At 34.9% G+C, this 15,963-nt stretch overlaps 1 protein-coding gene across 4 annotated transcripts in view; it reads left to right on the plus strand.

The window, feature by feature from the left end:
- Window positions 1-15,963, plus strand: part of RTTN (rotatin) — a 90,306-nt gene that overhangs the window by 20,030 nt on the left and 54,313 nt on the right. For all 4 annotated transcript variants that reach the window (XM_010583292.1, XM_010583289.1, XM_010583291.1 and 1 more), the window contains 10 exons: window positions 46-158; window positions 1,351-1,477; window positions 3,644-3,769; window positions 5,863-5,979; window positions 7,848-7,987; window positions 8,230-8,401; window positions 9,505-9,604; window positions 11,301-11,389; window positions 15,365-15,482; window positions 15,764-15,860. In XM_010583292.1, the coding sequence (XP_010581594.1) occupies window positions 46-158; window positions 1,351-1,477; window positions 3,644-3,769; window positions 5,863-5,979; window positions 7,848-7,987; window positions 8,230-8,401; window positions 9,505-9,604; window positions 11,301-11,389; window positions 15,365-15,482; window positions 15,764-15,860 (1,199 nt within the window). The remainder of the gene's footprint in view (window positions 1-45; window positions 159-1,350; window positions 1,478-3,643; window positions 3,770-5,862; window positions 5,980-7,847; window positions 7,988-8,229; window positions 8,402-9,504; window positions 9,605-11,300; window positions 11,390-15,364; window positions 15,483-15,763; window positions 15,861-15,963) is intronic.

Here is a 15,963-nt window from a genome sequence, read left to right on the forward strand (position 1 = left end):
TATTACTAATTCTTATAGTTTCTTTCTCTTCATTTTACTTCTCAGGGGGACAAGAATCTTTCTGAATTAGTAGAATTGGCAGATGAGGCCTTGTGTAGTCTACCCTACCATCAACACTTACCCTTGCTTCAGGAATGCATTCATATATGCTCAAATATGTGAGAACATTACTACTTAAAACTCTTACTTGAAAAAATATAATCTTTTCTTATGGGTAAAGTTTCTCAAGTAGAAGCCTAACTTGTTTATTCCCTGTACTTGAACAATTGTTTTCTTTTAGCCATTGAAAGGTTTCTTCTAAATAATTTGTTTCATTCTGTAGTGGATTTCTTGAAAATTGAATTTCAGGTGCTAAAAACTCATGTTTTGTTCTTTTCTCTGTATAAGCTTTTATGATTTTGTATATAAAGCTATTATGTGATTTACAAAGAAACAGTCTTAAAATGCTTTGACCTGTCTTTCAAACTTTTTTTAAATTCCTTTGTTCTAAGTGTATTTGTGTAACTTACTTGTATTTTACTTTCAGAAGTCCTAGAGGACTTATTTTATTGTAGATGCTGTATATTACAATACGGCATTTTGTTTATTAAACAGCATGTTTTTATTGCTTTTTGGATTTTCCAAGTTAGAGAAGGTCTCTAGTTAGAGAATTTAAGTTACCCTGTGATGCCTGAAAAAGTTCTGTATCGAACACTTAATTAGAAATTCAAAATCTTATTTTTATACTGATTCAGAATTTTACTTTAGGGATTTTTTTTGAAGGAAACTACATTTAAGAGGTGTCTAAGTTTTGTTTGTTTTTTTTTTAAATTGTGAAACGTCAAAACACTTTTCTGTCTTCTAATGCTTTTAGAATTAATTAGTGTTTGATTACTGTTTCAGGCAACAAGAAATTCACTTCAGTATTTTAACTAACATCAATTCACTTTGCGATAGTGAAATGGACTTTTACCTCTACAAGGAAAAAATTCTGAAAGCGTAGGATTTTTCTTATAATCATATAACATGATCTAAGGAGCGTATTGAAGCTCAACCTCAAGCTCATATGTTTTCAGATGAACATAAATGTTTGTCACGCTCCTAAGTTTGATGAATTTTGAAAAACTATATAGTCTTTGATTCACTACATGTATAAAAAAATAAAAGTGCAAATGTGAAGAGTGATACTATAATTTTGGCAAAAATATTGTGATCTCTGAACTTCTGTCTGTCAAGTCATTTTTCAGGATGTATACTTTTTTAGGAAGTATTTTTCAGAGATTATCCTGAAATTTAACAATAAAATGTTTATAGACAACTTTGGGTACTGTAAAATGAACAATAGTTTAATTAATTATTTTTCATTTTTAGTTGGAAGTCTGCTGAGGCTAACTCATTGCTCCAGGCTGAGAGTCAGAAGGTGCTTCTCCGTCTATTGTCTCATCCTTTGCTGAATATAAAGGCTGAAGCCTATCGCTGCTGTTTGGAAGTGGTTAAGGTTAGAACTAATGCTTATTTAATGCTCTTGGTGTTGCACTAAATAATGTGTATTATATGGTTTCCTCATAAAAAGCATTTCCAATGCAAATTCTGTTTATTGTATTATATGCTGTGAAATCTATATAGGCCCGGGCTTGCAGGTTGCTGTTATATTTTTAGTATTAAATCAACTTGGTTAGGTTATACTTCAGGTACTGCACTTCAGAACGTGAGGATCTCTAAAAGGGGGAAAAACAGTGACTGACAATTTTGTTTTTTAAAAAGATTCTTAATAATGCTGGTCACTTTGCATTTTTTGCTGCTGCTATACAGAAATATTTCTATTTAATTTTGCTTTTGAAAAGAATTCAAGTGTTCAGTTTTGCTTGTCAGCTGAAATGAGGTTCATAGAATCACGGGCTTGCTTGGGTTGGGACCTTTAAAGATCATCTAGTCCAGCTCACCCTTTCACTAGCTCAGGTTGCTCAGAGCCCCGTCCAACCTGGCCTGGAATGTTTCCAGGGATGGGGCAGCTACCACCTCTCTGGGCAACCTGTGCCAGGGTTTCACCACCCCCATCATAAAAATTTCTTCCTTATACCTAATCTAAATCTACCCTCTTTTAGTTTAAAATCACTACCCCTTGTCCTGTTGCAACAGGCCCTGCTAAAAAGTTTGTCCCCATCTTTCTTATAAGCCCCCTTTAAGTACTGAAAGGCAGCAGTCGGGTCTCCCTGGAGCCTTCTCTTCTCCAGACTGAACGACCCCAACTCTCTCAGCCTTTCCTCATAGGAGAGGTGTTCCATCCCTCTGCTCATTTTTGTGTCCATCCTCTGGACCCACTCCAACAGGTCCATGTCTTTGCTGTGCTGAGGACCCCAGAGCTGAACGTAGTACTCCAGGTGGGGTCTCATAACATTGGAGTAGAGGGGCAGAATCACCCCCCTCGACCTGCTGGCCACGCTTATTTTGATGCAGGCCAGGATACAGTTGGCTTTCTGCGCTGCGAGCGCACATTGCTGGCTCATGTCCAGCTTTTCATCTGCCAGTACCCCCAAGTCCTTGGCAGGGCTGCTCTCAATCCTTTCATCCCCCAGCCTGTTATGATACCAGGAGTTGCCCCGATCCAGGTGCAGGACCTTGCACTTGGTCTTGTTGAACCTCATGAGTTTCACATGGGCCCGCTTCTCAAGGATAAGATTTTTATTTCCTTCATAGCAATTTTTCACTTTCCTCTGGCGTTTTTGTTCAGTTTCTTTTTTGTACCAGAGCAAAAATTGTTTTGACTTGACTGCTTTTCTGCTTTTGCAAGGATGTTTACTGAAGGAAAAATAAACCAATAACATATTAATAAAATACTGATGCTTTCAGAATAAATATTTTAATCTAGATTACGCTTTAATTGCTTAGACCTTTTAAAAATGTGTAAGAAAAATATCTTCCCCCCCATGTATAAAAGCTTGGGTTGTATTTAAGAATAATTTGTTCTTGTTGTTTGGGGGGGTTGTTTTGGGTTTGATTTTGGGTTTGATTTTGTTTTATATGGATATTTTGTCACTGCCTTAGCTTTTTATAAAGATAGCCCGGGGGTAAAAGTATCACTGTACTCAATATTAAGAATAGCAATGTCATTAGGTCATTTTAGGTATTCAGGAATATTGGCTCACAAAATAAAAATCACTTTTCTGTTTTGTTATAATACTTTGTCGTAATTCTTCTTTTCTGTATTGGACATCAACTAAACTTATTGTGCTTATAGCACAACTCACTAATGTACAAAGATGCTGGAGCTAGTCTTTTGCAAAAAAAAAAAAAACCCTATCTCCCCTGAATGACATTTGTATCTTTTTGAGATTTTTACCTGCCTGTTTTAGGTTTTGCTTATTTTAATGTAATACCAAACAATATATAAAGTTTGTCTAACTTATTTTCATTATTATTTAAAATAAAAACAAAATTATTTTTTATTTCTTAGTCCTGTGTAGCAACAGGAATTTTCAGTCAGTGATCTATTAAGATGGTGTTTCTTCCAGAGCTGTAATGTTTAGCTTTCAGAACTGTAGTCTTTCAGTCTGCATGGAGAAAGCCTTTCACTGGATGACAAATTCAGGCAGTCTATAAAACAAGATGTAATAGTAGAGACTGTCTTGAATTTTAAAACTAACCAACTTTATTTTTACTGAAGGACTGTTTAGGTATTCATAATATCGCTAAGCCTGTGTCTTCAATCTGCCACGGAGTACATTTTCTTCTTCATCCAAAAGTTTTATATGAAATCTGTACGTTTGGCCTTCAGGAAGATAAGAATGAGGTATTGTGTTTAGTAGCTATGTTTATAAGTTGATATGCATGCAAAGTAGGTGTTGATATTTTCCACTGTGGTCTAAGGCTTACCTGAAGTTTTAACCACATACAGTTTCTTGTATGTAGAAAAGCTATGCAAACAGTGAAGTTGTAATAAATGGAAAGATTTTTTTTTTTGTGATGAATTCAGAGACAAAATAATGTTCTGTGGATAGGATGCCATTAAATGTAATAAAGACCAATCAAAAATGAAGTAAGCTATGTTTTTTAATCTTTTCCTGAAATATATTTGGCCCTAATAAAATGTGCATATGATGAAATGATATGTATAATGCTTTACATTTATGGAAAATGTGAAATCTCAAGTTTTTGTAAAGGTGGGATGACCTCTGAAATGTGTGCATTGGTTAAGGAGCAAAAAGACGTTTTAAATTTGCAATGTCTTTGCTATAAAAATGTATTTCATCACAACAAACACACCTGTGTTTAATTAACTGAGTATTATGAAAGTGTTTTATAGCATTCTAGAATAGGACCGAGTTTCTCTTGGGTTCATTTATATGCATGAATGCTTAACATATAGCCACTATTTCCTAGCTTATGTATAAAGCTGAATAGGGAGTTCTGAGGGGGGGCGGGGGAAATTATTTAGATTATTTGTAACTGCTTTATAGCTGATCTATAAGGTCCCTACAGTCAGAGGGGAAAGAATGTTGACTAAAAAAAATATTTTTTTTTTTCAGCTTGTCTCCTGAAATGAGATTTATCTTTTTTTAACACAATACTGTGCACAATTACATTTAGAAGGGATTTTTTAGATGTTAGCATTTTAAAAGGAGAAGAAAAATATCTTTCATAATGTGCTATGTATTTGTACTTGTACTTTGTAATTTATCTTTTCCAAGGAAAGCATTTATTTTGTTTGACTACTTCCTTGGATGCCTTATTAAAAAGACTGCCAGTTTTTTCTTTTAGTGATTGATCAAGCATAACAAATAGACTTCAACTGATAGTGAATTTAAAAAGATCATTGAGACAGAATGCATGTTTACAAAATTATCTCATTTTGTTCTCTTTACCTTATAATGCATTCTTATTATTCTTCTAACAAAATATATAATGAAGATCATTTCCAAGCATATTTTTTATTAGTTCTTGGATGTATATCTGCTACTTAAGTTTTCATAAAGCATCAGTTTAATCTTTCAGGCATGTGACAATGAGAAGAAATTGAGAAGAATCTTGTATTACAAGGTTGGGCTTAAGATTTGTCATGTGATTTTACAAATCTAGTCCCTTGAAGATAGGCTAGAGTGATATTATTAAAGGCTGTTCTTGTTGCCTGGGGTGAGAGGATTTTTAGCTCTGGCATAAAATGCAGGTTTTTAGCTGCTAAAGGTAGGTGTTTTTACGTTATGTAAGGAAGAGTGAATTCTGAGAAGCTGGTTTTTTTCCCCTCTGTTCCCATTGTAGTAATAGTATTGGTTTGTAAATAATTTAATATTGCATGTCATATACATACTGTATTAATATATCCTGTATACAGTATGTAGTAAGTGCTGTATCATATACCTTTTTTCATTTTTGTTAAAGAGCTTCAGATGAATTAATGTACAATTTGAAAGATTTGGTAACCTTCTTAGTTTGACTCTTTGCCTCAAGAAAGTGAAATGGCCATGTAACAAGCTTTAAGTCTATTTTCTTCCTGTATCTTTAGAAGTGTATCATAAAGACTGGGAATGAAATGCCCCAGAAATGTTGGACCAGGGAATAAAAGAAACAGAAATTGTTTTACCTGCAGGTTAGAGGGATCATTAGGTGTATAAGTTGAAGTAATTATTTGTTTTATTTCAGAAAAGGCAAACCAGAGTTCTAAGGGGAAAATGATTGGGTGCTATTTAGGCAAAACTATTTGTGTTTTCTCTGAGACTTCTAGCAACTTAATGTTTAGTGTGACTGACAATTTAAAAGTAGCATGCTGCAGTGACAATATTTTGTCTGTAGATCCTTTCTCTGAGATATTTTTGTATAAGGTTTCCAATTACAGCATTGACAAACTGATCTAGTTGCATTAGTTTCTTTTCTTTTCTTATTGAGTAGGTGAGCTCTACAGCCAAGGCCATTCTGATGCATCTGTTGAAGGGACGATTAGTAATGGCAGTATTGACTTGGAACAAGTTTATTGAGGCCCTCTGTCCCATCATTCCTGTTTTGCAGGTACTTTTAAGTGCTTTAATCTGCATTTGATGTATGAAATCATGTGAACAGCAACACTATCATGTTAAACAACAAACAGAATATTCACCTAAGTAGCAGATGGAAAATAGATTAACAGTAATATACCTACAGACTTGTTTTGTCAGATGTCCAATGGAGAAATGTTTAATGTCCTAATGCCAGTCAAAGTTACTACTTTGAATTTGTAGACAAATTTCAGCCTGGTATTACTAGAATGTGAAACTTTGAAATGTTGTAGTAGAAATCGGCAAGTACTGACTGGGACTTAAATGGTTTGAAGATATGGGTAGATAATCCAAGTATAGATTAAAACATTGCATGCTTTTTAAAATTAGTTAATAATTATTAGAATGTCCCCCATATCTTAAATTTGAAAATTTAACTCTTCTGTAATGATTCTGTAATTTTCTGATCAAGTATGCACTCAATAAATAGCAATATGTGTAAGCTGTATTTTGTGCATATTTTGATACTTGTTTTTTTGGTTTCTTTGTTTCCAGTATTATAGAAGTGTCAAAAGTCAGTATTATCCTTGGACCTCTGTCTTCATATCTGTGACAATGTGCAAATTTTCTTTTCGTTATCTTTATTCTTGGCTTGATCTAGTGGGAACCTTTGCCTTCCTCAGTCTGATTTTCAGCCTAATTGCTCCATCCAGATTCTTTGCTGTTTTTTCTCTAGTGCTAGAAATTTCCCTTCTGCATATAGTCTTCCAGATTAGATATTTTGCTGCACCTATCTGATGTCTGGTTTTCCTGATATCTGGTTTTTTTGACTTATTTCTGTCTCTTATTTTACTTAGCTAATATATCCAGGTATACTTTTTATCTTCGTTTTCTCCAAAAATATCACTTTTGATAATTACACCTACTTATTTATATCACTGCTATATATTCATTCATTGCCTGCATCTCAGTATTACCAAAAGTTGAAAAAACTTCTTATATAACTTAAGCCCTTCCATAAACTGCACAAAAATCAAGGTGAAAATGGGGAGAAATTGCAAATAATATGGGCCATGAAATAGAAGGCTCAGACAGAAGAATATGCAGAGGAAATACACTGAGACCTTGAAAGTGTTGGGAGAAAGGTTACTTCAGAGCTTTCTCGCCCAGTAATGTCGGCTTTTCTGTGTTACCCACATACATACCTTCCACTGATATTCAAGATTAAATAGGTGTGGGTTTCATATAAGCTGTAGGCTAAACATGTGAGAGAACTTATCCCTGCTCTCATTTTTGTGAGTAGAATTCTCCTGTATTCTATAGCCTGGAGTGGCTACGTACAATAGATACTTGAGGAGAGCGTACAGGAGGCCTATATTTACCTAACGCATATAAAATATGTTGTGTTTTACTTTAATGTTTAAACATTTGCAGTGTCACTACTTGACGTAACTGATTCTGGTTTGCCTTGTTTGTGTCTGAAAATGCTTTGATGAAATATCTGAAAATATAGAAGATATATGAAGAATTTAATGTTTTGAAGTAATTTTCTTGTAGGGACTGAATTTTATTTATTGAAATGGAAACTGACTTTATAGAGCAGCATCATGTTAACAGATTGAAGGGGAAAGCTTCAAGTCAAAGTACCTCTGGGCCATGTAAAAATCTTTATTTTTATTTGTATACAGGATCACTTATTAATTTTTAAAATTGTTTTACAGAGGAATATTAACCTGTGGAATTGAATGTTTTCTTAAAAGTTACTGCTTTTTTTTGGGGGGGTGTTGCTCCTTCCCCACCCTCCTGTAGCCCCTAAAAGGGGAATTACCTTGTCTAATTTGCTAAGTTAGTAAGTGGATTTTTTAATGTTGGAAATTTTTGTTTGTTGTTTGTTTGGTTTAGGGTTATGCTGATACAAAAGATACGCTTGGTAACTCTATCCTGACTTTGAGTGAAACAACCTCTGACAAAGGAGAGGGTATTCTCCCTAGAACTACTAGACTACGGGCCGCTCTGCGTCTTCTCTTCTCAAAAAAGCGGTTGTAAGTAATTCCCTGTAGCATTTCAGCACATCTTCTAATGTTGATGACAAAAATGTCTTCACTAAAAAAATGATTATTATGCAGTGGGTTGATTTGAAAGGTAGATTAATCAATATTCAGTTGCATAAGTACTTCCTCTCCACACTGTATGAATTTCAAAAACTAATTCATTTTTACCTATACAGCTAAACCTTTACAGTATGAGGACTTTTTATATTTATTTTAATTGTTTACTCCTTTAGGGTTCGTTCTATAGCACTTAAACATTTAACATTCCATCTTTTGAATGAAGAAGGGGCAAACCTGAAACGCCCTCATCTGCATGGTAGTGTGCTTTCCAGCATTTTAAACTTATTTATTATAGAAAGAGCTACTGAGCTAAAATTGGATGGTAAAACAGAGTCAATATTTAAGGTGAGTAAACTCTGTCTAAATATTGTGTCATTGATTAGCTCTTCTACCTGCCCAGTCACTGAAGTTAACATTCTGAAGGTTGCAATATTTCATACAGATTGGCTTCCTTCATGAAAAGAAATCAGTTCGTATATTCTTTCCGTGTGAACTTAAACAGTAGTTTCTATGCTACCCTATGCAACAATAAGAAAAGAATTCCTTCCTTCCTTCTTTTTTCTTTCTGCAAATAAATTAACAGCAAGACTTAACTTGAGTACAGAGAGCACAGGTCTGTTCTGTTTACAACAATTTAATTGTGCATGGATAGAGTCTGAATTTTTTTTTTTTCTCGCATAGAGTTTTTTTTTCCCCACAAAATAAATTTTTACTGAAACAGGCACAAATAATTTTTAGTATGAAATATTCTAAAACAAATTAAAAATTTATGTCTGTGTTTCCTTAATAGGGGTGCTTTTGCAAAGTGAAAAATAAATTACAAGTATTTGACCTATGGGAAAACCTATCTCTCTTTTTTTGTTGTTGTTGTTTTTCTTTTTTTTTTACCATCTCCCCTCTATTCTCCTTCCTTCTTTACCCTCAATGTTTTCAGATTAACAACATGTTAAATGCTAAGATGTTTGCCGTCTGGAAAAAAAGACTTTTCTGGCTGCTCATTGTACACTTGATTTATACTCTTCCTCTACATCCTTCAAAAAGTTAGGACCTAAAATTTGTATGGATATGTAGGATTATTTAAATTTCTCTAACCCTATTGTCATTAAAAAGTCAGTCCCCTTCACAGACTTAGAAGCATATTCTAGCATTTCTGTGTAGTGTTGAGCTTTCTGTAGTCCTACATAAATTAAACATTATTTGTTAGAAATCTGCATCTGTTCTGCACTAGAAACTGTTGTCTTGTTATATTCCACAGGTATTATTAGATATTTGTTGCAAAAAGATTGCAATCTAATCCTTTCTTATTACATGCATGTGGAATGTAATCAAATACATTCTAATAAGGAATTTAGATATTTTTATTTTCTACTTTCTGTTTGGAAGTTTGGCTGGTTACCTTGTTTCATAATAGTGTAGTGGATGTAAATCTAACATAGGTTTACTTTTAGGCAGAAACTGTTGAAAAGCTGTATGACATCTTGACTTCTGATGCTGTTGACCTAGTTTTACGAAAGTCTGCAGCCGAGCAGCTAGCTATCATTTTAGAAGGTAAAATTCTTCAGAAGATTTGTATTCTGTGCTGATAATTACATGAGCTTGCAGTTTTGCTAGGTTTTCTGTACGTTTGTGCTAAGGGTACTCTTTGTAATTTTTGTGTGGTGTTGGACCAGAATTCTAACACTTGTGGAAGATCCACCAATTCCAGTAAAAAAAATTAGTTATTTGTTGTTATTGCTCTCAAGAATTAGAAATAGTGGTCTTACTATTTAAAAAAACAGCTCCCTTGGGTAATAGACGAGTAAGCTGAATTCTGTAAGCTTTGCAAGAGCTCTTTTTTCTGCTTTTCCTTTTTAATGTTTGTCAGTTTGTTGATCTGTCTCAGAACTAACGGTGCTTCAAATTTTTTGCTATTGCTAACTCAATACTCGGTCTTGAGTGAGGGAGACGATGGTCAGTATAAAATAAATGTATTTTTGGTGGTGGTATATTTTAATTAGGAAAGTAATTCTTAGATTACACAGGCTAGCTAAAGGGTTTTTATATTTAGTGAAGAATTTCTTCTATCATTCTGAATTTCTTACTCCATTTTGAGTTAGCCTAAGTAGTAACTACAGTTAAAATGGATTGAAATGTCATTTGTGTGAATGAGGGTTCACTAAACTCAAGCTAAGCTTCCGTGATTATACCTTCTTTCAATATCAAGAGACAGACTCCCTGTGGCATTTCATCAAATATGTTTGCAAGGAAAGTGTTCCGTCGTTTTACTATTTATGATTTAAGTGACTAATTGTAAATTTGCATCATAGCTGCTTTTTTATAATTGTGTTGCTCATATGGGGAAAAATTATGAATTTTGGTAAAGATCTGATTGAATTAAGATGCAAGTAAGCAATCTTGCACAGAGTATTATTTGACTCAGTGCAGGGTCATAACTGTAGAGTTTCAAACCTGGATGTTTGTACTCTACCTACTCAAACTAATTCAAGTATGTTTTCTTGAAGGAACTCAAATCCTAATGATAGAACATAATTTTTTCACCATGGGAAGGTGAAATCATAGATAATATTAAAATTAACATTTTTCTTGTCAGAAAAATAGTCACGAAAATGAGGAAACGTCTACTTTGTCTCATAAAATACATTTAGTTATGGTTGCCAAATTTTCAGATGTCAAAAGATAATACGAAACATAGCATAGGAGGAAATTGTAAAGGAAAAAACGCAGCTTTATCAGGACAAATTTCATATGAAGGATCACTTCATAATTATTTAAAAAAACCCAGCAAATACAACTAATCCTAATGACATAGCTTTGTTGTTGTTGTTGAATATTCTTAAACCAGATGCTCTGAAGGGTGAGATCAGTGGAAAATACTCTTATGATGGTGGAGTAAATACCATTTTTAGTTCCATATTAAACTGTTGAAGACTTTTTCAACGTTACAAGTGAAATCCTCGTTTGACTGAAATTGAGTTGCACGGGGGATCACTGTAATTGTGGAACATAAAGTTCTTATGGGAAGTTATGTAGGATATTTGAGTTAAGTGTTCAAGAGGCTACTATAGTAAGATAACAAGATGTTGAGGAGGCTTGCCTTTGTAGAGCTAGAGCTGTACTTGTTCTGTTGATTGGCAATTTTGGAAACTTGTTCTCAATAGCAAGAGTTTGTGATCTTGCTAAAAGAAGTTTAATATTAAAGTGGTGCAGAAACAGTGATTCTTACTAACTTTTGTTTTTCCTACAGATACCAAAATGCATGGCATTGTGAAAAAGTTGGGTGCGATAGAAAAGATTTTGGCTTACCTTAATGAGTGTATACATGTGGATGGCAAGGTAAAACTATTGTTACAAGTTCTTCTGCAAGCATTGCACATCATTACAGTAGTAGAATTTGCCTTTTTCTGCACTTGTAACACTAATCTTTGTACATTAATACTGCACAGAATACAAATGTTTAGTAACAATTGTAACTGCAATGTGTATTTTGTTTATTATATTTTTGGTAATGCTAAGATTCTCTTAATGAAAGAAGATTGGTTTGCCTACTTATGAGAATAGTTACACAGAGAACTAACTGTGTTTGATGTGGTTCTGAAATACACCAGAACTTCCCTGAAGCTTTCCCAGTAGAGACAAAAAAAATAATTTTTAATGATTGTCCTGGTTTCAGCTGGGACAGAGTTAACTGTCTTCCTAGTAGCTGGTATGGTGCTATGTTTTGGGTTCAGTATGAGAAGGATGTTGATAACACTGATGTTTTCAGTTGTTGCTAAGTAGTGTTTAGACTATAGTCAAGGATTTTTCAGCTTCTCAAGGCCAGCCAGCGAGAAAGCTGGAGAGGCACAAGAAGTTGGCACAGGACACAGCCAGGGCAGCTGACCCAAACTGGCCAACAGTGTATTCCATACCATGGGACGTCACATCTAGTATAGGAACTGGGAAGTGGGGGCGGGGAATCACCACGCAGGGACTAGCTGGGTGTCGGTCGGTGGGTGGTGAGCAATTACACTACGCATCATTTGTATATTCCAATCCTTTTATTACTACTGTTGGCATTTTATTAGTGTTATCATTATCATTATTAGTTTCTTCTTTTCTGTTCTATTAAACCATTCTTATCTCAACCCACGGGTTTTACCTCTTTTCCCGATTTTCTCCCCCATCCCACTGGGGGGGGAGGGGGGAGTGAGCAAGCGGCTGAGTGGTGCTTAGTTGCTGGCTGGGGTTAAACCACGACAATGACCTTAAAAAGAAAAAAAAAAAAAAAAAGGGGTTTTTTTATATCATAGTCTCTAAACTTAAGTCCTGAAGCAAGTTATAATTAAAAATGTAGATTCCCACTTACAATAACATCTCCTGGCAGATTGAGTTTCAGGTATAAGTAATTTTCTGACCAATAGAAGATCAGCTCACCAGGGAGGGTCTTAGGAGATAAGATCACATTTAGAGTTGAGTGTATATCTGTTGTAGATGACTGAGCTTTCCGTTTTTTTAATATTCTGATCTGATGCTTGAATTTTTCTGAAATTCATTATTTGAAATAATTTTATGCAAGCTTATTTAGGCTAAGTTCCTCAGCATCCCTTCACTGGATAAACTTCGTATTTCTTAGTTTGCTTGCATAGTATTGTTATAGTAGTCCAACAGTCCAAATCCTGAGTTATTTTAAGAAACCATGATAATTTTTATATAGTAATGACTTCTTTTTCCAAAAATGTACAAGAGAAAAGAACTGATTGATACTTGGTGGTATTACTCTTATTTGTCAGACTAATGAAAATGACATTCTTCTTTGGTAATGGTAACTTTTTTTTTTTTCCAGATTATCAGTATCTAAGGTTATTTTATCCCTGTAGCATTAAGGAATGCCTAGTCCAATTCATGATAGCTTGAATATGAATACTTTTGTAAACCACTGTCAGACCCAGACTGGACAGACCAGGGAGTGCATGTTTAGTTTGAAATTCCCTTGGGCTAGATTAAGGTGAAGCGACACCAAACGATCAGTTAAAAGATTTTATTTATGACAGAAGCAAACTGAACTGGGGCGGGGTAGTAGGTGGCAGGGTTTCTCACAACGGGAATTGGCATAAGACTACTTCTGTAAACCATGTAACCCAGGGTAACCATATACATCAATTCAGGGAATAAGGAGATCCCTCCCGTTGAGTCCCGAGGTTCAGAGCAGACCCCCTTGCTTTCTAGACTCTTCCTCAGAGAAGGGCCCAGGAGCGGCTGGATGCACTCTTAGTCCCAGACTTGGTCAACGGTTTTATGTCTTAAAGGGATCAGGTGTAGGGATTGTGGAAAAGGAAAAAGAAAGAGAGAAGACGACAGAGAGAGAAAAAGGAAGAGAGAAAGATTTCACAGGTCCTGGGTCCACTGTTGGTCCAGGCAGCCGAGGGGTCCAGACCCAGTGGGCTTGTGCACCTGGGGCTTCAGTTTGTGTCCTTTTATCATTCTTGCCCCTCCTTTGGGAGGGCACCCAAACTCATCAGGCTAATGAGCAGTGTATGAGCCTTTGGGCTTGGGGGTCGTTTGTGGAGTAACTTCTTCCCTGCAGACATGGCCATTGTTTGATCTTTGTATCAGAACAGGGAGCTGCTCGCCCTCCAGCACGCCCTCCGCCTCCTGTTGCTGATGTCTGAGCTGAAGGGCTTTTCACCTTGGTTCCTTGCTGTGCAGGGTTTGTCTTTAAGCAGAACTTGTCCCACCACAATGTTTGAGACGTTAACTCTTCCAGTGTCTCACAGCCATTGAAAACCAGTTGGAGAAATTGAAATATTGGGTTCTTCAGGGTTTTTTTACTGTGGTTTTTTTTTTTTTTTTAAATGTCAGGTTTTCACTATCTTACCTTTTTGTAGAGATACAGAGTAAAGCAACTATTGTTTTGTTTGGATAGTGAGTAGATATTAGCATAGTTACTTAATAATACAAAAGTACAAGCATGGGAGATACATTGCTTTAAGCAGAATCTTCGTAAACAGGTAAGGGTCTAGGATAAATTTTAAAACAATGTTTTTAGCCCTTTATAAACTCCAATTTAATCCAGGAAAGGCACAGGCAACAGCTCTCTAGGGGCTGTGACGCCTTTCTTTTTCATATATAGCTTGTGGAATGTAGGACCTCTATACTAAACAGGATGTTAAAACTTTACATGATGAAAGTTGCAGAGTGTTTTAGAGGAGAAATCTAAAATTGCACATGTTGAACAATGAATGGTTTAGATAAAGTCAGCAGGAGAGCCTAAGCTGACAGCTGTGTATGAAATTTCACTTCTTCAAGTGCTAGCATTCAGAAATTTGTTTGTCAGCTCTGTGTTCATAGAAGTTTTGGATCCCAAAAGCTCTGTTCTGTAAAATAACCGTAAAAAGTTTCCTCTGAAAAATAACTAAGCAGTCTTACTCCTGTCTCTTGAGCACAAGCAGTAGAGGTCCCATCCTTAGCTCCCTCAAGCTTTGACAGTTCAGACTACTTCCCAAAAATCCTAAAATCAATAGAAAAGAAAAACAAACAAAAAAACCAAACAAAAAACCCCTTACATGTTCTTAGAAAAGTGGCTACCAAGAAAAGGATAAAGTAGTAGACAGAAAAAACACCATTTAAATAAGTCTTTATATATAGCTGTGCAAAAGACTTTCCATACTAAATAAGCAGGGCTTTTGTTTATTCGATATTAAACTAAACTGTATTTGGTGATGCAGTTTACAAAAAATTTTAAGGCAGAACCTCAGACAAGCCACGTAATGATACTGTGAAAGACATACTGTCTTCTCATTCTTAGGAGCAGTGACTTTGGTCATATTTTTGGCCATTCACTGATACTTTAACTTTTAGCAAACTCCTTTCCCTTTAGGTTTCCTGATCTGGAAGGTTGGGACCCAGACAATGAATGTGACACAATAAGCTATTTGCATTTAAAAAAAAAAAAAAAAAAAAACCACACCAGAAAAACCCCCAAAATTTATATGGTTGTAAATATTTGGGTTTTTTTGGAAAACCTTCAGCTGACATATGCTTCTTAAAAATAGATATTTTTGAAAGCAAATGTTATAATTGTGTTATGATGCCAGAGACCAATAAAATGATCATCAATTACTAATAAAATAAAACAAGAAGTGTATAAATATTTTCTAATCAAAATGCACTTATCTTCTGGATGAAATGTGCTTGTCTAAGAAAGTTCTAGGTTTCTCCACTATAAATGACGGGATGGATTGCTTTGTAGCATGCCAGTTTGAATTAAGCATCTCGTAATAGATGATCCTCATTGTTATCTGTATTTAATTTTTTTCTCTCTTCCTGCAGCTTATGGAATCCATAGTGTTACCATGTCTAACACTCTTACGCAAACTTGTGTATGCTGACCCAGTTGTTCGTCTGTCCCTAGCACAGCAGTCATCTTTACTGCTTTTGCTATTCAGAGGTAAAGATTCTATTTTGACTGTAATACATGTGGGGAAAGAAAATGTGTAAAATATGGTTAGACATTTAAGCAAAAGCCTTCTTAAGAACCTTGGATCACTTCAGAGTCTCTAATATTTAAAGATAAATCATTGTGTGCTGGTGTTACCCATGTTGTGCCATCTGTTGAAGATGTTGGCAAAATGACTGTGGAAATCAGTTGTTTTTAATGAGTGTCCTTCTATGTATTATTAAATGTCAATGTTTTCCTAACACATTATTTAATATCTTTATTTTATTCAGTTTCCCTGATATTCCAAAATGATCATGCTGTTTTAACTGAAACTACAGTATTGCTTTGTCTTCTGTTGTTTGATGAAGTAGCAAGGACAGAAACATGGTATGAAAAAACAATTTTATATGGCATATTCTCTAGTCAAAATTTAAGGATTTAATGAAAATAAGTTTTTATATATATCCAAACAAATTATGGCCCAAACTTT

This window comes from Haliaeetus leucocephalus, unplaced genomic scaffold (assembly GCF_000737465.1).
Source record: "Haliaeetus leucocephalus isolate CR32 unplaced genomic scaffold, Haliaeetus_leucocephalus-4.0 Scaffold889, whole genome shotgun sequence".
Lineage (NCBI taxonomy): Eukaryota > Metazoa > Chordata > Aves > Accipitriformes > Accipitridae > Haliaeetus > Haliaeetus leucocephalus.